This window comes from Phascolarctos cinereus, unplaced genomic scaffold (genome assembly GCF_003287225.1).
Source record: "Phascolarctos cinereus isolate Bilbo 61053 unplaced genomic scaffold, phaCin_HiC Scaffold_7;HRSCAF=346, whole genome shotgun sequence".
In the NCBI taxonomy this organism is placed as follows: Eukaryota; Metazoa; Chordata; class Mammalia; order Diprotodontia; family Phascolarctidae; genus Phascolarctos; species Phascolarctos cinereus.
In genome coordinates, this window is record NW_027556180.1 from 75,471,779 (window position 1) to 75,496,493 (window position 24,715).

The 24,715-nt window shown below is 36.6% G+C and overlaps 1 protein-coding gene across 1 annotated transcript in view; it reads left to right on the forward strand.

The window, feature by feature from the left end:
• ERBB4 (erb-b2 receptor tyrosine kinase 4) overlaps positions 1 to 24,715 on the forward strand; it is a 1,374,278-nt gene that overhangs the window by 1,340,937 nt on the left and 8,626 nt on the right. Inside the window, 2 exon segments of the mRNA XM_021008671.2 lie at positions 20,349 to 20,396; positions 21,220 to 21,517. Of these exon segments, the coding sequence (XP_020864330.1) occupies positions 20,349 to 20,396; positions 21,220 to 21,517 (346 nt within the window).

Here is a 24,715-nt window from a genome sequence, read left to right on the forward strand (position 1 = left end):
GTTCATCCTTTGAGTTGTTTCAACACTAATAGGAAATGATTTTTTTTAATCTTCAAAAGGATTGTTATTTAAAAAAGAGAAAGGTCTTTAAATCTAGAATATTAGCTATGCAACTGTACCATCAAATGAACCTCATAGATTAATTTCTCCTCATTGTATTTTTAGAAATGGCACTAAAAAGTCTTAAGAGTTAGCTTATGTTGAATGATAATAATAATAATACCCAAAGAATATTCGTCCCAAATTTGTGTAACACCTGGCTACTACCCATCATTAAATATACATCTAGATAAGTGTTATTTATACTATTATATCAGAAACCCTTGGGATTGTATATTTTCTCAGGGTCCTATCATTTAATACATATTGGAAAGTTGCTATTTGTACCAGTATATACTGGAAGCATGTTTATTGGATATTCTAACTTGGCATGAAGTCACAGCATCATATAACCTCCTCTTTTTTAAATCTGACATCTTGAATCTTCAGTTCTTAGTCTTTGAGACTAAGACCTTATGATTTAGAGACTAGACCTATGATTTATAGATATAGAAAATCCCAAATAAGGAACTCCTTCTACCAGGGCAGGTCAGCACCATCTCTGTAATTTACAGCCTTAGAAAGTTTTCTAGGGCAGCGGTTTAAAACTCAAATAGAAGCAGGGGGAGGGGGGAACACTAAATTATACATAAAAATCCTTAGGGGTCTCATACTCAATTAGAAAACAATATTTGCGTAATGTATGTTTTATTGAGTGCAGCTAGATGGTACAGTGGATAGAATGCCAGACTTGGAGTCAGGAAGACTCTTGCTGAGATGTCTCAGACAGCCGTGTGACCCTGGGCAAGTCACTTAACCCTGTTTGCCTCAATCTCCTCATCCCTAAAATGAGTTGTAGAAGGAAATGACAAACCACGCTAGTATCTTTGCCAAGAAAACCCCAAATGGAGTTATGAAGAATGGGACACAACTGAGTGTCTCATCGTATTTTTTTTATTATATTTTTACTTATTTTGTTGAATATTTTAAAATTACATTTTAATCTGGTTCTGAACCCCTGGGGAGTGTTGATGTTCCCGACATGTGACCTACAAACCACTTTTTTGACACCTCTGCCCTAGAAGATTGAAAAGCTGGACACACACCCAGGATATGTAGGAGCTAGGATTTGAACTGAGGTCTTTCTGTCTCTGAGGACTGTTCTCTATCAGCTATAGCACACTGCTCTCATTCCTGGTCTTGTGAAGAATCACAATCTCAGGACCGTGGTGCCTTGTATTTGTAGAGTGATTTCTACTTTGCATAGTGCTCTCACCTATATTGACTCTTGATATTCATACTACCAGTTGCAGCTTTGACTTTAGAAGTTCCTGAGTTTGAACACTGGTTTTGCTGCTTATTGTTTCAGTGTCCTAGGGAAAATTACTTCCATTCTCTGGACTTCAATTACCTTATCTGTGAAATGAGCGGGTCAGACTAAGTGATTTCTAATGTCCCTTCCAGCTATATAAATCCAGTTAGTCTGTGAACATTGTTTAGGTAGGTCCAACAAACATTGCTGTTTTATTTGGTATATGGGTCACATAGGTAAAATAATTTTTCTGAAAAGGGAGGGAAATATAGTAATATCTTAAAGAAACACTGAGTCTAGGCTACATTCAGATTTTATAATGCCTTGATATATGCCAAAATAGAATTATTTGAATTTCATACATGAGGAAACTGTGTACCTTAAGGTTGCAATGAATAGTGGCACAGCTTGTGTTTAAAACCAAGGCATTCCTTCCCTACTAGGTGGCAGAGTTGAAACTAGAACTGGAGTCAAGAATCTGAGTTCAAACCTGCCCTTCCACCCTTACTAGTTGTGTGATTCTGGGCAAGTCCCTTCACCTGTGTCTTCCTCAGTTTCCTCATTTGTCAAATGGGATAATAATAGCACCTCTCTCCCAGGGTTGTGAAGATAACATAAGATCTGTAAAGGTCTTTGCAGATCTTGAAGTACTACATAAATGTTAGCAGTTGTAATTATTCCCGTCATGCCATGCATCTGCATCAGCAAAATAGTACTCATTAACATCTTGAAAAGAAATCTAACCCAATTGAAGAAAAAAGTATATTTATTAAGTACCTACTTTGTGTAATGCCCTGTGCTAGGCACTGGGGATACAGACAAAAGCAAACGAGCCCCTTCCTCCAAAAATACTTCTAATTGGACAAATAGAACATGTATAACAGTGATTAGTCTGGCTCCGATGCCTGGAGAGCCTGGTTTGTTACATTTCTCACCTATCCCAGGTTTTTCTAGTACTTTTAAGGGGATTAGAGAACATCTAGTATCTGCCATTGGTTCAAGTCCCCAGCACCCCAGTTCTATTTAACCATTTAACAGCTAGAGTAGGTTTTTCAAAAGTATCTCAGGAACGAACTAACAAATAACCATCCCCTCCCCATCTTCTGGTAATTCTGCTGTGCCCTTGCCCCCTACCACTTTAATCTATAGGGAAATGAAAGAGATTAGGTTTGCAGTTTAGCTCAGTTCCTATATAGCATCAGTACCACCAAGTTCCAAGTTAACTGGCTCCCACTCCCACCCCCAGCTCTCATCCTGGCACATTGCACTGGCTTCTTAGGGCTTTTTTGCTGGGGTGACAGTTGACATCTAGCCTGAAATCTTGATTCCTAAATCTCCAGGGCTCAAGCTTTTGGGTCCAGGGACCCTACCATCTGTACCTAGAACTAAAAAAAGGGTGACATAAATGGACCAAAACCTCAAACCTTTTTCCTGAGGCTGTAGGGACCCCCCAGCTTAGTTCATGATACCCACATTGTGACTGCATGACACTTTTCCCCTGGATCAAGATGTCTAGTAGTTTTAAAACGTAGCCTATACTAGCTCTATAGCCAGTAGAAAGAGGCTGCTCCCACCCTTGTGGTAAGGGGATGCAGAATGTCTACTCCCAGAAGCAGGTCCCTATCTCTCTCATGTAGGTGCCTCTCTCTTAAGTAACATGGGCAAGAGCAAATCCCTGTTATATGTGTATGGTGATAAGTGTATGTATATATATATATATATATATATATATATATATATATATATATATATGATGATTTGAGGAGAGAGGGTACATAGAACTAGAAAGCCTCCCGAAGGAAATAACACATGGCTTAAGTTTGATGGGAACTAGAATACTAAGGTGAGATCAGACTGTATTCCACTCATGAGAGACAGTCTAGGCAAAGGCACAGAAACAGAACGTGAGAGATTGGATGTCATCTATGGGATATGGAAAGTAGACCTGTTTGTGTTATAGACTGTGAAGTATAATAAGAATTAAGACTGAAAAAGGGAACTGAAGATAGTTCAGGTAGCTCTAATGTTGAACATAGTGATTTTTGTTTTATCCTAGAGGCAATTGAAAGCCACAGATATTTCTTGTGAATGGGAGTGATATGGTCACTTGAGCTTTAAGAAGACAAGTTTGGTGACTGTGTGGAGGATGGATTACAGAGAGGCAATGCTGGAATTAGGGAGACCAATTAGGAGGCAATGAGAAGAAGAAAGGAAAAAAAGGGGTTATAAAGTAATTTTCAGGTAGAAGAGGCTCATTTCCAGGGCAGCCAGGCCAGAAGGATGCCTGGAATAGAAAAGCTGAGAATTGAGGATTGAACTGGGCCTTATTGGGAAGGTTTAGGAAGACCTACTAGTACTAGAGGATCCTCTCTCCCTTGGTCCAGCCATCCCTGCTCTCCTGAATCTGAACCAGATAAACCTTCTTTTCCAGGCAGAGATGCCCAGTAACCCCACCTTAGCTAAGGAGAGAATATGGGGCTTTGAACCCAGTGTGGCCCTCAATCCCCAAAGAGGGAAAGTCAGAGCCTTGTAGCAATCAAAGAGAACTGTGACTTCCCTTACCACTCCAAGGAAGGAAGGCCCTAGCATAATACCCTGAAATCTGAGACCTGTACCCCTGGCCAGGGGCAAGAATCTTGTGGTCTGAGAGAGGGCTCCTGAACTGCTTTCTTTTCTCCCTTCAGAATGGGATTAAATTGTGTTTGCCCAGAAAACTTGACCTCTTCCAATGATGACCAGTCAGTGGGTGGTGTTTGGAGGGAAGGGAGCATCAGAAGTGTCATGCTCATGTCTCTTAGAAGGGTCAGGATCCAGAAGAAATAGCAATCCATTGCTTCTGCTCTACTTTTTCACTACTGCCTGTGTTCCTGTCATCATTACTCCCACTCCCATGAAAAATAGGAATCCCACTTTGCTGGCAATTGGAAATCCCAGAACATCTGACTGCAGTTGGAGCCTGAGTTTCCTAGCTCTGCCAAGTAAATATTTCCATAGGATGCTTCTCTTCACTGGAACTGAGACTCCTAACACTGTTTCCAGAATTTACTGAGAATACAGGGAGACCATGAGGTATGACCTTGGACGTGGAATCAGAAGTCCAAACTTGGGTCCAGAAGACCAACCTGGGTCCAAATACTTGCTCTGACACTCACTACTTGTATTACCTAGAGCAAATGGTTTTACTTCCTGGGCCTCAGCTTCCTCATCTTTAAAAATGAGAGACATAGATTAGATAATCTCAAAGGTCTCTCCATTAGTAACCTTCTGGGAACCACATAGATATGACCTTATAACCTGCTTCATTTTCCTAAGTAGATGATAATAACATTTTTCAAATTAGGTTTAAAAAAAAGAGAGAGAATTTGGTAGTTCATACCTTTAGCCTTTGCTACTGTAGAGATTCAATATGGTAGATCACTTACACTATAGGGTTCTGAGCTACAGTAGGGATAAAGTAATTTGGGCATCTGCATTAAGTCCCACATCAATATGGCGAGTTTCCAAGAATAGAGAGCTACCACACTTCTTGAGGATGGGTGAACAGATTGGAAATGGAGTAGGTTAAAATTCCTGTCAAATTAGTAGTGAGATTGGGCCTATGAATGGCCACTTTATTACCAGGCTCATTAAGATGAAGAGGAGGAAGGAAGGAAAGAGAAAATATTTGTACTAATAGTAGATTCACCAAGCTATTGTCAATTCAGCTACCAGGTTGCACAGACCTAATATCATTGTTCTTCATGATTTCTTATATTATCTGTGAAAGACTTAACCATTTTAGAAAGTATAGATGAATATAATCATATACCAGTCAGTTTTATTCTGGCGGCCCTCAAGAATGAAGAGTAGATAAATAGGAATTAATAGCCTTATAAATTTAGAAATTTCCAAGTGGTCTATAAAAAGACACAAGGATTGTTTGTACCATTGTTCTCCCATCTTTTTATATCCAGAAAAAAAAATACATTTTAATGAGCTTTTAAAGGGATATGGGGGGGGGGAAAGGTATTCATTCCTTGGTCAACAGGCAGCTCTTGGGAAGAGTTGCCTTTTCTCTTGGGGTACTACCTTCAATCTGATATTCATTCTGGCTCAGATCAGTTGTAAATACCAGCCTGTTTCTGTGAAATGTAACTGGTGTTTGCTCTGGGCTGCTGGGACAGCCATGTATTGTTTGTTCTGTCAGTAGCTGTGCTGGAGTAGCCACCGAACATTATTCAGATCAGCTCTCTCCAACCAGCTGTCCTAATTCCACGGGGACCAGGGGGAATCTTTTTACTTGCCACAACAGCTGTGTAGCCTGGTAGCTTAAAAGGTAGTAGTTGGGTGAATTAACTATTGCTACAAAATCTCTTTCTCTCCAGTAAACAGCTCGTATGGATGAACTAGCACTGTTGAAAACATCATTTCAGTAAGCGCAGTAATGGACAAGATTATTCTGGAAGTCTTAATTATATGACTTTAAATAATTTCCAAAATGTAAATAGTTGCTATAGAAAAAGTTTAATAAAATAAATATGATCACCCAGATTGATAGTTAGAAAACTTTGCTTCTCTCTATCACTTTTCTAACCAATATTATGCCACAGCCTTCCCCCAAAACTCATCTTCCTGTTTCACACTCTCACATGCACAGCTCTCAACAGACTGAGTTAAAGTTTTTGAAGGTGCATAAAAACCTAAGATAGATTAGTTATAGGAAAAGAAAGTGTAATTTTAAAAAAATTGATTTAGTTTTAAATGATCACAAATCTATTTTCTCTGTTTACCTCTGAACCCCAATGGTAGGGTAAGGGTTAGAGGGGAGGGAAAGAAAGAAAAACAGAACCTTTGCAATGAATATGCATAGTCAAGAAAAACCAATTCCTGTATTAGCTATGGTCCAAAAAAAGTATGTGTCGGTCTACATCCTAATCCCATCACCTCTCTGTCAGAAAGTAGATCCTCTGAATTTGCTTATATCTAAGATATTCATCATAGGTCATCTGAAATATATGCATAGTCAAGGAAAACCAATTCCTGTATTAGCTATGTACAAAAAAGGTATGTCTCAGTCTGCATCCTAATCCCATCACCTCTCTGTCAGGAAGTAGATCTTCTAATTTGTTTATATCTAAGATATTCATCATAGGTCATCTGAAATAGTAATTGTTCATTGTATTGAATTGAATTTATTGAATCTTATTCTTAAATCTTTCAGAGTTGTTCATCTTTACAGTGTTGTAGGTATCATACAAATTGTTCTTTTAGTTATGGTCACTTCATTCTATATCAGTTCATATTAACTCTTGACAGGTTTCTCTGAAACGATCCCTTTCATTACCTGTAACAATATATAAATATCATATCATAAATAAATTCTGTATTTACTTTCACTAAATTCATGCACATAATTTACTTAGCTGTTCCCCAATTGATGGACAACTCTTTTGTTTCCAATTCTTTGTCACCACCAAAAGAGCTGCTATAAATATTTTGTAAATATGTGTCCTTTTCCTTTTTGATCTCTTTGTCTATTAAGTCTTGTACTAGTATAGCTGAGTCAAAGGGTATGCAGAGTTTAATAATTTCTTGGGGGGTGGAACAGTTGCAAATCATTTTCCAGAATAGTTCCATCAATAATGTCTTTATGTGTTCCCTTTTCCCCAGCCCCTACTACGACATTTATCTATATGTAGCTTCTGGCAGATTATATTCCTGTTTTAGTAGCATTTTTCGTCAAATATTGAGTTCTTATCACAGTAGCTGGGGTCAATGAGATCTGATACCTTTTGTTTTTCCAAATGAATATTAATATTATTCCTTACTCTACAAAGTAAATTTTTAGTATTTTGATTGATCTGGCCCTGAATAACTAAATTAAGTGCCATTGTCATTTTTGTTATATTGACTTAGCCTATCTATGATCAACTAACATTTCCCCAATTATTTAGGTCCATTATTATTTCCATAAAGTATATATAGATGAATTCATATAGTTTCTGTTTCTGTTTTGGCAGGTAGATTGCCAAGTATTATATACAATTTGTATCTGTTTGAAACAGAATTTCTTTTTATTTCTGCCTACTGGATTGTGTTAGTAATATAGGAAAATGTTGATGATTTATGTGAATTTATTTTCTATCCTGCAACTTAAAGGGTAAATTACAGAAATATTTTAAATAAGAGAGAGTTTCATTTAATTGATCAAACTGGCACTTTGAAGCCAGGAAGACCTAGATTCAAGTCCTTCCAATGGCACAAGTCATGTGACCGTTAAGCTCTTAGTATTTCTGGCAACTTTCTGACTCTAAGTTGTAGCAGAGTTATATATCTCTGCACCAGTACAAAGAGTTTGCACATTGGGAGTTCTATGAATGGATGAAATTACAAGTTCATACCAATAAATATAGAACATGCAGTTTCCTTAATTATGAGCAAAGTAACCACATAACTATTAATAAAAAATCTCCATATGAAGTTTTTGGGTTTTTTTTAACCTGATATATCTCAATGGATACCATTTATTTAAAATTTGTAGTGGCCATTTGCATAGAAGACAACCTAACAACTATACATAGGGCAAATATGCTGACTTATTTGCAAATAGGCTCTTTTCTTATGAATGAATTATGCATGGCTCCTGAAATCTTATTTAAATTATTAATCAATTTATCAAATGTGTTTTGCACAAGCAGTGCAAAGTTAAAGTTTCCAATCCAGTTTGAATTATCTCAAAATCTAAATGAATGGAATTTATATTAAATTTTCTGTATTTTACTCACTCAGTTATAACAACCCATAAAAGCAGATTAATCCTGGAAATGCAGCTTTTTAAACTTTTAATTCATTTCCACAGTTCTTGTAATTTGAGAAGGGGAGGGTGAGAGGAACATGTCATAACATGATAGCAATTTAGATATGTATGTATGTATGTATGTATATGTATATATATAATATATATAATTACTTTAAAATTTTATATAGAAACATAAGTATAAATGTATGTATTTTTATATTTTTGATTATCTAATTTTATAGCTTTGAAGTTCACATATATATTTACATCTCTGTGTGTTTTTGTTTGTAATGTGAGGGAAACTCTGAACCCTCTCAGAGGAAGAAAGTAAGCAATATTCTTAATGACAACTGATATTTGTTTAGTCCAATTTGGTTCTAAGACATTTTACGTACTTTACCTCACTTGATCCTCACAAACAGGCTTATGAAGTAGATTGTGCTGGCAATACTAATTCCCACTTTACAGTTGAGGAAACTAAGATTGAAGGAGGTGAGAAGTTTCCCAAGATCAAGAAGTCATAAATGCTAGTCAAGATTCAAATCCACGCTCTGGATGCAAGTCCCCATCTTTTCTTTATTGCACTATGTTTTCTCTACAATAGCTAATTTGCAGAAGTATAAAGAGGTTCTAAGTGTTTCCCCCCTGTTTCAAATAATTTAAATACTTTGGATTTTGAATGTTCCTGCACTTTCTAATCCTCCCACCTTATCTGTAAAATGAAAGACTGGATTAGATTATTTATAGGATGTCTTCCAACTCTAACTTTCTATAATTGTTTGGTATTGTAATGGTCCAAACCTTTGGACCTTCTCCATGAGTGTAAAAATTATGTACCACCTATATCCCTGATTTGTTTACAAAAACATTTGTAGACTTTATCTTTGTATATTCAATCAAGCAAGCAAGGAGACATTTATTAAGCATCTACTGAGTGTCAGGACTGTACTCTACACTTAGGAGAGAAATACAAAGAACAAAAGAGTTCCTACAGCTACTTTGCTCAATGTCTGCCTGGTCCATACTAAGAAATTAATAAATGCTTGTTAGTTCATTAATGATAGGCCATTTCATGTAAGTAATAGTAGAAGATGAGTGAAGAACAGCATTTGAAAATATTTGTCAGAGTGAATTTCCAACATGTTATTAGAGCTTCAAGGGCAGGAACTATACCTTAAATTTTTCTTGCTATTTTCCTTTGCACTTAGCACAGTGCTTTGCCCATAACACAGGTGCTCAAAAAATATTTATTGAAGTATATTTGTAGAATCCATTGGATTTGATTTTGACGTTGTTTTTTTCCACTTCAAAAATTAAAAAGTGCAGGTTAAATGCAGAACCTCAAAGTATAGAATCATAGAGCTCTAGGATTTTAGAAATGGAAGGGTCCTTCTGCAGATGGGAAACTGTGTCCCAAAGAGATAAGGTAGCTAGCTCAAAGTTCACTGATAGAATCTAGTCTTCTAACTGATAGTCTTCCTGTTCTTTCCACAATTTATTTCATTGAATCACTGAGATAGAAAGAACTTAAGAGATGATCTGGTCTAGTGCCCCTGTCTTCAATCACATATATGTTTTTCTATGGTTGTCCACGATCTTGGTATTTGATCCAGGATAATGTTCAGCATCCTACCTTAGTGTGTGTTCTACACAAAAATGCCAAATATACAACCTAACACGGTACCCTGAGTTGGTGATAAATAAATATTTGTTGATTGAACATCAACCATGCTAGTTTAATAGGTTGCCAGAAAGACATTATCACATTAGAGCGCCATAACATGGTGGTTTAAGAGACAGATTTAAAGTTACGTACACCTGTGATTGAAAGTAGCCTCTGCCATTAACCATGGAGGTGTTACCTAATTTCTTTGAGCCTCAATTTCCTCATCTGTAAAATAGGAATTATAATTTTTTCTACTCAGAATTGTTATAAAACTCCAACAAGATAATTGCCATAAGGTACTTTATAAGTATCAATGTGAATAATGCTTATTGATATGAAACCATTATCTATAATGTTGTGTTGGGCATTGAAAGAATTGACTTGGGAGCTCTATAAGCATTTTTGAGTTTCATACATAGCACAAATTCTCTAGATAGAGAATAGTCATCCAACTTCCTAATGCATTTACACTAATGATAAAAAACAGTGGCCTCTTAAGCCAAATACCTTATTCCTGCATCAAAAATAGAAGTTCAAGACCATTTTGAATTTTATTTGGTTTAAACAGTTGCCATGTCCATTAAAAATTCCATCTATATACTTTAAAGTCACTCTATGGTGTTGAAATATCTTCAAATAACAGTTGAAAGAAACCTGTACAAATCAAGAGAAATTTGGCAGCTGCCCCCATCTTAAACCAAACTAGAGAGTGTAGAGATCACACCATGGGAGAAGATAGGAATCTCTGTGATTAATGATGCCAGGACATGATATTCAAAAAGCGTGACTAAGTTCCATCTGCTTATCCTTCATTAACTCCTGGTATTTTGTGGCTAAGTAAAAATCTATTTTTTCCCTTTTATTTTTGCTTTTGAGAATGGGAATAACCATGTTCCCTTATAATGAGATGTCATTTGCACAAAGCAGACATTTAAAGCAATGGGATTAAAAAGTCAGAGATTTAGAAATTGTCCTTAGAGAACCACAGTAAAAAGAGTATAGAAAGATGACTCCTTGTAACTGGATTAAGATGCATTTTACAGAAACATCTTTTAAAAGAAAAAGAACTTATTGTTGCACTGGTTATTTCAAAAGGATGTGAGTCATTACCTGCAAATACAGCAATTTACGTAGCCTTTAATGAAGAAAGAAGACAAGTTTATTGAGTAGAGTCCTGTGCTAAGAACAAAACTTCTTTAATCCTAGTTTAATCATGTGAAAATTTTATCATCCAGTCATTTAACTCCCAACTCATCCTACTCCCAATTAATTGCTGAATTCCTATATAGGAAGAGTAGTCAGTGACTTAAGTAATGTGATTTCAGGGGCAATGAGAAGGCATCTAAACATTTCCCTCCTCCTGATGACTTGTGACTGAAAATTCAGCTTTAGAGGTCTATTTCACTTCACAATCACTTGAAATACAGGGGAAGTAACACAAAGTGCTATCATTCATTCATACATCAGTATAAGTATCAGATCTTCTCCTCAGAGCAGGTTTTCATAAGGAGTTGAGATAAAGAAACCAAGAGTGCATTGGACAGCTGAAAAAATGGGGGAAAGAGCTAAGAATCAAGAGGGTGGGTATGGCAACTTACTTCAGAGTTTCCCCTAGAGCCAGTCATGTATCTATATCCATCTATAAAATAGAGTGCATTTAATAATCTGAATTACAAAAGTGTTATAAAGAAAAGCAGATTTGCCATAAAACAGTTGTTCTATTTGCACAATTTCTATTTGGCTTGTAAAGTCTTCTTTCTTGGCTTGAACAGACGTTGACTAATATTGTCCCTTCACTTACCTCATCATCCTGTAAGTCAGGCAAGGGAGAGAAAATGAGAAAATTAAGAGTCAGGGGAGATTAAGTTGCTTGCCCAAGTTTATAAGCTAGTCAGTTGTGGCTCCCAGTATACTTATCTTAGCCCAGCAATTTTTTTTTTCTAGTAGACCATCTGGACAGCTCTCTTTGAAAGCATAATTTGTTTGCTTGCAAAGACAGATTCCCACAAAATCAAACAAGCAAAGACTAGAAAAGTATTTTTGAACTACTTTCTGATTTTCATTAGTTGTACCCTACTTCTTATCGGCAGATTAACTGGCATATGGATTGATCGACTGGCATATTATTTTCCTGATGGCACTATGTAAAATACATACTGTATTAAGTGTGATAGAGGATACACTATTGTTGATTGGATAAAAATGTCTTATAGAGCAAGTTTCTATTTTTATTAATTGGATCAAGAACTTCATCAGGAATAAATCATTTAGAAGGGGAAAAAAAGTGATTCAGTTTTTATTGTTTAATTTAATAAAATAGAAGGTAGATAGAATGTGCTGCTCTGCCCAAAAGTTTAGTTTGGGGAAATTGATATGTGATGATGAAATATGAACATTTTCCTAGGGCTGATTTCAATTGGTTATAAGAATAACATTCTCCTAAGACAGGAGAAAAAGTAGCTGAATTGGCACCGGAGTAGAACAATGAGGGGCCTGGAAAATAAGCTAGCCTAGATTCAGCTGAAGGAGAGACTACTTAGAGTAAGGTGACATAGTGACTGTATTCAAACACCTGATGACCATTATGTGAATGATGATGTGGGCTTGTTCTGTTTGGTCACAGGGGGCAGGGCTAAGACCTGTGGGTTGAATTTACATAAAGGTAGATTTTGACTCAATGTGAGGAAATCCTGACACTGTTCCAGAGTGGAAGAATGGGCCTAGGGAAAGAGGGAGTAGTCTCTCTTTCATTGAAAGTGTGTGAGCAGGACTGTATCCATTTGATAGGGATATCATTGAAGGGATTTCTGTTCAAGATTCCCTTCCAACTCTGAGAGTCTAAGAGGGTGCTGTTCTAACCAAAGATAAAGGGAAACAATACTGTGCACAATAATGAACTTTTCTATGTAACATATAAGGCAATAATATAAAATATATTTAAATATGTTTAATACTTTAATGCTACTAATATTATATTTTATGCATTTACTATATTATCTGACCTTCCAATAACTCCTGGCATCTAAGCCAAAGTTATGAATACAATGCCCCAGGGATAAGGACACAAAATTAAACTGTCCTCCATCTGCCGTCTTCACAAATCTCCCACCAAAAACTACCTACCTATTTATCCTTTTTCAGTTCATAACCCATGTCTCTGTATCTCCTTCCTGCTGGCTAATTGAAGTCATAAACCTAGTTCCACCTTCTACTGGCCAAAGCTGGGCTTAGCTGGGCTTAGCTGGAGTCCTGAAAGTAGCGTATTCGAAAAACAAATTCTTCCTTTTGAAGTTCAGGTTCACTCCAGTCCATTCTAACTGCAGTGTGGATTTTAATTTTGACTCACAGCTCTATGTGCAGCTGTAATCATTTCCAATATTAAGAGTTCAACTCCCCAGATGGGGGTGGGGGGAAAAGGGGAGAAAGAGCTTGTTAAAATCTAAAAACAGAAAAAAAAACCCCAAAGGAAAAAAAAAAGTAAAATCTGGCTTGGCTCTAAAGCACAAAAGTTATTTTCAAAGCCCATAAATTATGACATTGTGATTAACATATAATTTAAATATATTTAAACAACAATTTTATCAAATTTCAAGCCTAGCTGATTGGCCTCACAGATGTTCCCTAGGAGTTGAGTTGCTCTTGCATGGGAAGATGAAGAAATGGTTTTTTTAATCATAAAAAGGCAAATATATATATATATATATATATATATATATATATATATATATATATATATGTATATGTATACACACACACACACATATACATACATACATACACATACTCAACAATCCTAACAACAATGGCTGCTAAAAGGGTTTTACTTACTATTTGTGTTTTAATATTGAGATCAGGGAAAAACAAAAAGGCCAAGGCACTACAAACGAAACTGATGTTACTTGGCAAGAGAACCTGATATGGATTTGGCAGGTAGTGCTGGCTGTAAGTCATGTCAGGGTAGTGACATTAAGTGAATTCTAATATGGTGCGACCTCTCCTGATGTCTTGCAATAGACAAAATCTAAAAAGTCCAGTTATTTTGAGGGTAATAGGATGAGGACTAGTCAAGGTAATAGACAGAGGTAGCCAACAAACTGTTTTTCTGGAAGGGAGCAACAGGTTGAGCCATCCCTTTAGTCATTTTTCTCTAGTTATCCTACAACACATGAAAGGTACACAGATGATTGATGCTTCTTCCACAGAGATTGTAGTTTAACAACATTATTGGGCAGCTTCACCTCGCTGGCAAGCCAAGAGGTGAAAAGAATATAGTAATCATGCGTACTCTAGTGAATCCCTCTAGCCTTAGACAAGTCAGAAGTTGTGTGGGTTTTTTCATTTTTTTTTTAACCTTCTTTTCAAGTGTTCTTTCCAGACTGCCATAGTCACCCTGCTTTTGTATGTATTTGCTGGTAACAGATCATTATCATCCTTCCTTGAGCTAGTGGTTGTCAAGGTACATACAGCAGAAAAAATGCAGAGCCTAGAGTCAAGAGAATACTAGGTTCCATCCTGCCTCTGATACTCCCTAACTATGTAACCCCAAGCAAATCATTTAACCTCACTTTGCCTCAATTTCTTCAGCTGTAAAATGGGAATAATAACAGCACCTACTTTTAAGGGTTGTTGTAAGAATCAAATTATTTGTAAAGTGCTTGGTATAGTGCCTTGCTCATAGTAGGCACTATTTAAATGTTTATTCCTTCCCTTATCTTGTGGTCTCTATAATAATGAAACCACAGCTCCAGCCTTTATCCCTGTTTACATATATTATTTCCCTTTATTCTCATAACAACCCTGTGAAGTAGGTGCTATTACTATTCCCATTTTACAGATGAGGAAAACAGACTGAGAGAGGTGAGGTAATTTGTCCAGGGTCTAAAAGTAGTAAGTGTTTGAGGTAGGGTTCAAACTCAGGTGTTACTGAATCTAAGTCTAGAGCTCTGTCTTTATGCCAGTAAATGTCCAATTACCAATGGTCAGCAGCACATTTTAATATCATACATCACATATCAGTGTCATTTTAAGTTTTAGCGAGGACTTTCTTTAAAATGATACAGTGAGGTACATACTCCTGGCATTATAATTCCCATTTTTCATATGGATAAAATGAGGCCAAGAAAGGTAAAGCATTATTATTTCCATTTTACAATTAAAGAAACTAAGAGAAGTTAAATGACAAATCCAAGGTAACACCTCAAACAGGTAGGGCAAAATAGTAGAGGAAATGGGCATGTCAGGCAGCATTTTAGGGGTGAAGGAGTCTAAGTGAGCAGTCAGAGAATGAATAGAAGGATCAAGAAATCAGGTAGCACCTGGCTGAGATGAAGGAGTATCCTGCCTGCTAAAGTACATAATGAGAATTAATAAATGTTTGACTCCAAATAAATTGATGAATTGTATATTTCTTCTTAGATTTCAGTTTGCCCCCCTAAGGGAATCTAATTAAGTCCTACAAGTAATCCTATTGTAGGCAAAGTCTCGTTCCTATATTATTTATTATCTTTAAGTTTGTATTGTCTCTTTCAACCTTTTATTATCAGCAGTTTTAAAAATCCGCTGCATTTACATATGAATTGCATTATCTGTGTAAAAGATGCATCTCTAAATATCTGAGAGAAATTCTAGACCACCCAAAATATATTTATGAAAGTTTCAACAAGTCTTGACCATCAAGAAGTTTCTGAGAACCTTATGGTCTTTGCTATTCCTGTGAGAATAAACTATCTCTTCACCGTAATAGCAAAAGCCTTTCACTGTTAACACAAAATCTATTCGGGTTTTAGCCTTGTATTCATATTATCCTACTCAGTGAATTGCCTTGTAAATATTACAATAACCCATCACTTGCTCTGACACCCCACAATTAGGAGACCTAAGAACGGCCATTTTCTTATCATACCAATCCCCAAAGTATTTGCACCAGGTTGTAAGCCAGCTCCAGTGATTATCCAAATTCATTTGATGCCATTTCTTCCTGGATAATTCCCAAGGCACTACTTGGTGCCCTGGTATCTTCCCGATTCTTTTTGGAGAGGTACCTTCCTTACAGATTTCAGTTAGAGATCCTTAAGGATCCTTTTTACAAAATGCTAACACGTCACTAAGTTATATATAAAAGACTACCTAGACCAAACATCGAGATGTGTCGACTGGCATATATTTTCCTCACATGACTATAGTTATGGAGAGGATAGGAATAGTTTTCCCCCTTCTATTTAGTATTTAATTCAAGGATTCATGATTTCAATTGAGTGTGTAGCTACCCCTTCACATTTGAGTAATTGAGGAAAATAAAGTATGTCCTTCAAGGGGTATGCCTAGTGGTTGGCAACAGGTAGAGAAACAGATGGGTGGCAACAGAGCCTAGGGAAAGAGTGGTAGAAACCAGAACTTGGAAGGTCTCTGGGCATTTTTGTTCTTACATCAGGGAAATCATATCTAAAGACTGTAAAGCTCTACACACTTGCCTGGGCCCTGAAAACCTGATCAGTAAGATGTAGGAGGCATTATTTTAGATCCATTAGGATTGTCAGTCATCAAAAACATCAAATAGTGCTACGTGCCACTGCTACCCAGCCCCCCCTACAAATATCAGGAAGCAACAAGTCAAAATAGGACTTGTGGTGGGGAAAGGTCTGTGCCAGAGAAGCTTTCATAGCCCTTTAAAAATATTTTATTTTTTCCCTAATTACATGTAAAAATAATTTTATATAATTACTTATATCATATTTATATTTATTTACATATATTTGTAACATAGTATATTTATTTATTAAAAATATAATATATTTATATAATTTTTATAATATAATTTTTTTTTAAATTTTGAGTTCCAAATTCTTTCCCTTCCTCCCTTGATTCCCTCCTCATTGAGAAGGCAAGCAATTTGATATAGGTTATACAGGTGGAGTCATGTAAAACACATTTCCATATTAGTCATGTTGTAAAAGAAAATATAGATAAGAAAGAAAAAGAAAGAAAGAAAGAAAGAAAGAAAGAAAGAAAGAAAGAAAGAAAGAAAGAAAGAAAGAAAGAAAAAAGAAAGAAAGAAAAAAGAAAGACTAAAAAAACATTTCCTTCAATCTGCATTCAGATTCCAATTAGTCCTTTCTCTGGAAATGGACTTTTTTTTCCATCATAGATCCTTTGGAATTGTCTTGGACCATTGTCTTTATCAGAGTAGCCAAATTTTTCAAAGTTGATCATCATACAATATTGCTGTTACTGTATACAATGTTCTCCTGGTTCTGCTTACTTCACTTTATATATATCAGTTCATGTAAGTCTTTCCAGGTTTTTCTGAAAGCATCCTGTTTGTAATTTCTTACAGCACAAAAGTATTCCATCACCACCATATACCACAACTTGTTCAGCCATTTCCCAATTGATGGGCATCCTCACAATTTTGCCACCACCAAAAGAACTGCTATGATTTTTTTTGGGATACGCTATGAGTTATACTGCTAGGTCAAAAGGCAAGCTTCAAAGCACTTTGGGCATAGTTCCAAATTGTTTTCAAAAATGGTTGAATCAGTTTACAATTCTACCAATGGTGCTTTAGTGTCCCAATTTTCCCACATCATCCTCTCTTACATTTGTCATTTTCCCTTTCTGTCATATTAGCTAATCAGATAAATGTGAAGTGGTATTTCAGAATTTTGTTTTGTTTTGTTTTGTTCTAAATTTTCATTTCTTTAATCAATAGTGATTCCCATCTTTTTTTATATGACTATAGATAGCTTTGATTTCTTCATCTGAAAACTACCTGTTCATGTTTTGTAACCATTTATAAATTGGGGGACTTATATTCTTATAAATTTAACTCAGTTCTCTATGTATTTTACAGATGAGGACTTTATCAGAGAAACTTACTATAAAAATGTTTCCACAATCACAATGTTTCCACTGTTGTGATTGTTAACTATTTCCCTCCATCCTATTTTTCCCCATTTATCCTCTCTCCTTTCATCCTGTCCCTCCTCAAAAATGTTTTGGTTCTGACTACTACTCCCCTCAATTCATCCTCCCTTCTCTCAGTCCCACCACACCCCTTCTTTTATTCCCTTTCCCTCCTAATTCCCTGTAGGATAAGATATATTTTCTATATCGAAGTAACTGTATATGTTATTCCCTCTGAGCCAGTTCTGGTGAGAGTAAGGTTCAAGCATTTTCTGCCACCTTCCATCTTTCCCTCCAGTGTTAAAGTTCTTTCATACTTCTTTTATGTGAGATAATTAGCCCCATTCAACCTCTCCCTTCCGCCTTCTCTCCAGTGGATCTGTCTTTCATATGATGAAAAAAAGTTTTGTGTTTTATCTTCCCTATTACCATAAAAACTTTCTATGGTTATGCTCTTTTTTTTGTTGTTTGCTTATTTGTTCCTGGAGTAGGAGGGGCACAGTCCCAAACTTCAGATTTTTTCATGCTGCTTTTAAAACACTAGTTCTCGGGGTCTGTATGTTTTCAGTTCTTTCAGGGTGGGTGATCTAAGAAAAGGTGTGGTCACTGCTTTTCTGGTCTGTGCTCTGGCTTGTGAGCTACCAAAAGCCCTCTTCTCTGCCCTGAAATCCTGACCAGGGCTCCTCTATCCCCATGTCTACAGGCTTGAGTGTGCCAGTGCCCCTCCTCCTTGTCCTGGGACTGCAACCTGAAACGATGTGTGGGCAATACAACAGAGTCCTAAACACAGTGCCAGCTAAGGGTTCCCTGTAATCTCCTTCTCACCAGTTTCTGATCACTTATGCTCTGGGCTGAGAGTTCCAGAAGCCACTGCTGCTAATTCAGTTGTTCCCAAGGCCCGCTGCCTGTTTGCTAGGGTGTGACGTATACTGGACTGAGTTCCACTTTCACCTCAATGAGACAGACTTTTCCTGCTGAACTTCTAAGTTGTTGTGGGCTAGAAAATTGTTTCACCCCATCCTTTTGTTTGTTCTGCCATTTCCACATTCATTTTGAGGTGCTATTTTAAATTTGTTTGGAAGGGAATTTGGGAGAGTTCAGGCAAGTCCCTGACTTTACTCTGCCATTTTGAAGCTCTAATCATCTTAATTGTGAATGGCTTGAGTTTTACTTCCCATCTTTGGGTCTAGAAGAATGGAGCTCCTTGAGGTTAGGGATCATTCTGTTTGTTTTGTCTGTGTGCTGCACTGTGTCTTACACACTAATTATTTAATATATGTTTAATGTGAAAGTCCTTTTTCAAGGTATTCTCTTTCTGAATGAGAAAGGTAGCTGGATCAATTGAGTTGATGCTCTAATTTGAGTTCCCTGAGAATAAGGAATATCAATTGCTGGCAGGCATCTACATGACTCTACATCCTGACTTGGGGTGGAGGAAGCTAGGGAACCTTGGTGACTTTTGGAGACTATGTCAGAGGCTCCTAGGCAGCTTTCTTTCTAGAGTCTTCTGCTTTTTTGGTCTAGTTAAGAGTATTTTTAATCATACATTTAAATATACATTTCCTCCCCACCCACCCAGGACCCAATATTGTTCACATGCAAACACATAACAATAGAAGAGTAAATACATATCCATTTTTATAACTATGGCTGCTGGGTGGTGCAGTGTATAGAGTGCTGGGCCTAGAGGGTGGAGGACCTGAGTTTGAAATCTGGCCTCAGATATTAGATATGTGAACCTGGGCAAGTCACTTAACCTCTGTTTGTTTCAGTTTCTTCAACTATAAAATAGGGACCCTACAGAAAAAAAAGTCAAACCACTCCAGTATCTTTGCCAAGAAAAACCAATAAAAATGGAGTCACAAAGAGTCAGACACAACTAAATATGACTCAAAAATAATTTTATAGCTATATGAAGAAAAGTTAGGGTGCTGACCCATTAAGCTATCTAAAAGATGAAGGATAGAAGAGACATAAGTGATCCCAAACAATAGGAACTCCCACTTACTTTGGAACAGATTGTTTCTTCGTGGGATAGTAATAGTAGCTCATATTTATAAAAATGCTTTAGAGTTTACAGATTGTTTTCCTCACAACATTTTGTGAGGCAAATAGGACAAGGAGCTTTATTTACATGCAGATAAGGGGCACTTATATTTAGTGAACATAAGTGAGTTGTCCAGGGTTACATAACTATTAAGTGACCAAGTTCAAGTTGGAACCCAGGTCCGTGGTTCATTCTTCTGCTTTATCATTGTGATTTTGTGCAGGAGCCTCATTTTTTCCCCTTCTATTCCATCGAGTTGTATAGAAAAGAAACCTTTCCTTGGTTAGGATCAAGCTTTGAAAATTTTTCTTCTATGTTCCTTTATATTCCCTTCTAAAACTGTTAGAAAAGTCATTATGATTAGATTTTTCATCTTTGGTACATTGAATTTCTGTATGGAATTTTCATTTTCTGGAATTAAATCCAAATATTTGATATTTCCAAAGAAGCTTCTTGTAGCCAGAGTAGAATGTGAATTCACCAGTTGTGCAAACTTCACTGTTGTGCATGAGTTCCCCATTGGTTCATACAATTCATGTGGCTTTTGTTTTCCATTCATGTGACCTCTTATTATATCCGTCATTCCATTTTTCTTTCCTATTAGAGTGAATTTGGACACAGCCCTCCTCCTGCCTACACCCCCATGTCAGGAGTAAGTATTTCACAAACAACCTTCATCTTTTAGGCCGTTTGGCCTTTTGAACGTACCATGTCTGCTCTCCCTTTATCTTCCATAATTTTCCCAATCCCCTCCCAATCCTTTTACCCCTCCCCCTGCCAACAGTGAGTAAGATGCTACAGTCCATTATTTGGACATGTCAACAGATGCTTTTTATCCCAGACTGGAACTCAGTAGAAAACTCAGAGTTCAGGGATATTAGAGATCAGCAATAGCTTTCAGTTTTTATTCAGAGGATTTACTTGAGCTCATAAATTATGCTCTTGAATTAAGGGGCCAGCTTTAGCCCCCAATTCTCGTGTCATGTTCTGGAAAGTAATAATCTGACTATAGCCTTCTAGTATAGTACTAGAGATTGAAAGCCATAGTAGCCTCAGGGAAAGGCAGTGAATAGGGAAACTTCAACTTTAAAACACATCAGCATACTTCTGTTTGTAATTGACAATTGTCTGTAGGCACTGACGCTTTTCTGGAAAAGATTATAACTTCATGCCACAGATAAGCTATTGTGGGAGAAGTACATATAATGTGGTTATTTTTTGTTTTTGCTTTTTTGTTTTTTGCCAGGTCAGGCTTAAGTTGTGTTGAAAAAGCAAAATGGATAGTGTGTCATTACCAGGTATTTTATAAAGGATTCATCATTTAAGGAAAATTATATTTCAGGTGTTTTTAGTCTATATCTTTTTTTTTTCTGAAAGAAGAGCTTTGATAGGCCTTTATGATCTTACTGCTGCTCTTGGTGTTTCTGCTATTCCTATCATCACCTCCTCTCAAAATGTCTTTTTGCTTTTCACAGAACCAATTTGTGTATAGAGATGGGGGCTTTGCTACAGAACAAGGAGTATCTGTGCCATACAGGGCCACCAGCTGTATAATCCCTGAAGCCCCTGTTGTACAAGGGGCCACAGCGGAGATTTTTGATGACACGTGTTGTAATGGCACTCTGCGCAAACAAGTGGCACCCCTTGTCCAGGAGGACAGCAGCACCCAAAGATATAGTGCTGACCCCACAGTATTTGCAGCAGAACGGAGCCCACGAGGAGAAATGGATGAAGATGGGTATATGACTCCAATGCGTGACAAGCCCAAACAAGGTATATATAATTGGGATCTCTGGGACAGAAAATCTTAGTTATATTGATGTCATTCTTAATCATACATAACACCTGATGAATAATGGACGGAATCATTGAGTAGTATATTCTTTACCCTGAAAAGGCATTGTGAGATACAAATTGGATAGTATCTCAAAATTAATACCTTGTTTGTCAGTTGACAAGGATTTGGCCAATATACTTTTGATTGATGATGTAGAAGTACATTTTTTTATTGTAGTGAAAACATTCATTTGTGGATTGAAGTTGTAAGCATTTAGCAAAGCTAGAAATGGCCTTGTGTAAATCACTTAACCCTTAGTGTGCCACAAAACTCTTTGATGCTACAAACTTCAGAGGAGGTATTCATCTGGATGAGTAGAGAAAGTTCTTCAACCAAAGGCACCTAGCCTAGCTAATTTCATTAGCAATGAAATTAAAGGTCCAGTTGAAAAAAGAAAAGAAATGAAGAGTAATTGGACCTGTCCAACTTGAGTATACAAATATGAGAAATTTTAATTCCTTAAAATCACATTTAAAAATTAAAATTCTAAACTCTGTCCTAAGGAAATAGAACGGGGAACATTTTCTTTTACACCACAGCAGTAGTTTGTAGTTGGGAGGCTAATCAAGAATTTTGAAATGTTTGTTGTGCAGAGTCTTTCCTTTTTGAAAATGGAAAGATTTGATCAGATGTTGCCAAATGCTTACATTTCGGGCTCCCTTATTTAACTTTAACTGGATGGCCTATTTTTCAAACACTTCCGACTTTATATACAAGATCTTAGAAATATTGATCAGAGCTAGAAGGGATCTCAGAGTCCAATCTAGTCCAATCCCTTCATTATACAGGTGAGGAAACTGAGGGTCATAGAGCTTAAGTAACTTATTCAAAGTCACATAGGTGCCAAGTGGCAGAGCCAAGGAGATTGAATTCAAGACTTGTGACTCCAAGTTCAGTTCTCTGTCCCACTGTGAAACATAATACATATATGTATGTATGTATATATGTATATATATATATATAATGCACACACATATATATGTAAATATATATATACATAAATATCTATATCATCAAAGCAGAAAGTTACAGAAGAGTCAAAAATCTTGAGCTCAATAGCAAAATTAATTAAAAGTTTTAAGATAAGAAAAAGCCTCCTAAAAACAAGAGAATAATACAATCTTAGCTGAATTAAGTTTATCTTTCCCTTCCTTAAGATTTAATCATGCAAATATTATAACATGTAGTCAAACAGAAATATAAATCACTTTTTTTCAAAGGTAGTATAAAGCTTTTCAAGGTAGAGAACAATACATGAAAATAGACTAGAATACAATTGCATGGGTGTGATGTTTGTGGTGAAATGGACAGAGGCTACTCCATACCCACTACTAAAATTAGCCCCATACCATGAGAGAACCCAGAATGTCCTCAAGCTATTGCACCATTAACCCTTTTCCTCCATGCCCCCCCCAAAAAAAAAACCTGGGACCTACCTTAGGTAGGTCTTTTCAAGTTTTCAAATCATAAAAGACTCTTAGCAGTAAATATCATATTTGCTTTGAAATAAAAGTTTTCAACCTATGCTCTATTTTATTTGCTTGTGGACAAAAAAAAAAGTGTAGTATTTCAGTTGATGCAGATTGGTCCTTTGAAATATTCTTAAATTCTGGTCCAGAATTTAAAAGCCAGATACCACACAGATTAAGAGGTTGAGTGTATTTCAAGAGTCTCATTGTGATTTTTTTAAGGCCTACACCATGAGTAAACCAACTAAGCTATCCAATAATAGATTTAACATTTTCATGTATACACCTTCTTAACATTCTGTGTGGAAAAAAAAATCTGATTTTTGAAAGCTTAGCCAATTCTTTTTTAAAGAATCTCCAATACGCTACTAAAAGTGTATGGCAAATTTTCTTTTTGTCCATATTCTCTTCAAATGAATCACATAAAAAGATAAAATCACAGATTTACAACTCAGACTGCCCTTAGAAGCTATCTAGTTCAATGACCATATCTGAGATCCTGCCCAACCCAAATCCACCTAATAACTAAAAATGTAGCCCTCATCCTTTGAGCTCATAATGAATCTGAAAAAATGTATAAGGTCTACTGCTTCTAGAAATGTGCACATAAAGTATCTTTACTGCCTGTAGTATTACAGGTATATCTAGTACCTGAGTTGTAATACATTCACTAACTTGTGATTCATGGCCAGTATTTTATTATTATTAGTAGTAGTATTTTGAGATCTATGTATAAATTCCTGGTTATCTAGCCTTGTTTCCTTTCTTGATTTGACATCCTGTTTTTAGTGGAAAATCTCTGCTAGTGGCAGCTACCACCAAATTGTCACAACCAATACACAGTTATGTGGGCAACTAGGTGGTGCAATGGATAGAGCTCTGGGTTGCTGTCAAGAAGACTCATCTTCAAGAATCTATATCTGGCCTCAGACACTTACTAGCTGTGTGACCCTGGGCAAGTCACTTAACCCTTTTTGCTTCAGTTTCCTCAACTATAAAATGAGCTGGAGAAGGAAATGGCAATCCACTCCAGTGTGTTTGCCAAGAAAACCCCAACATGGAGTCATGGAGAGTCAAACATGACTGAATAACAAATACACAGTTATGGAGCCGGCACATCTTTTCTCTTCACAGTTGGCTCTCTTTGGATCAAAGTCATCACTTGTTTGTAAATCTTTATCTTCGAATGGGGGCTAAGCCATAGCTATTCTGGTTTTCCTGCCAGTTTTTAGTTGGATCCTGATTTCTCTATACTCCGAGGCCTCTCAGCATTCCCAGATAAGCTTCTGTTCACCCAGAAAGTTTACACCAATTTTGACAATAGCACATTGAGAAAATGGGCCAGAATTAAGAGGAAAGATTTAGTTCTGGAGGAATGTAGTGGAAAGTATAGTTAGTAGGAAGGAGTAGAACCCTCAGAGTGAGGAGGATTCATGCTAATCCTGGCCCTGCTGTTGACCTATCATTTCTTCACTACATACTCTCCTCTTTCCTTCTGTTGCCATGGTGATAGTAATCTGTAAAATAGTTATTACCAGAATTCATGAAAACAAAGCTAATAGCTTTGAGTTCCCCAGAAAAAGGAATCAGTTGTAATTAAAATGGATTTCATAGTAACCTTGATATAATACAAGTATTACATAGGAAACAGAATTTGACTATGAC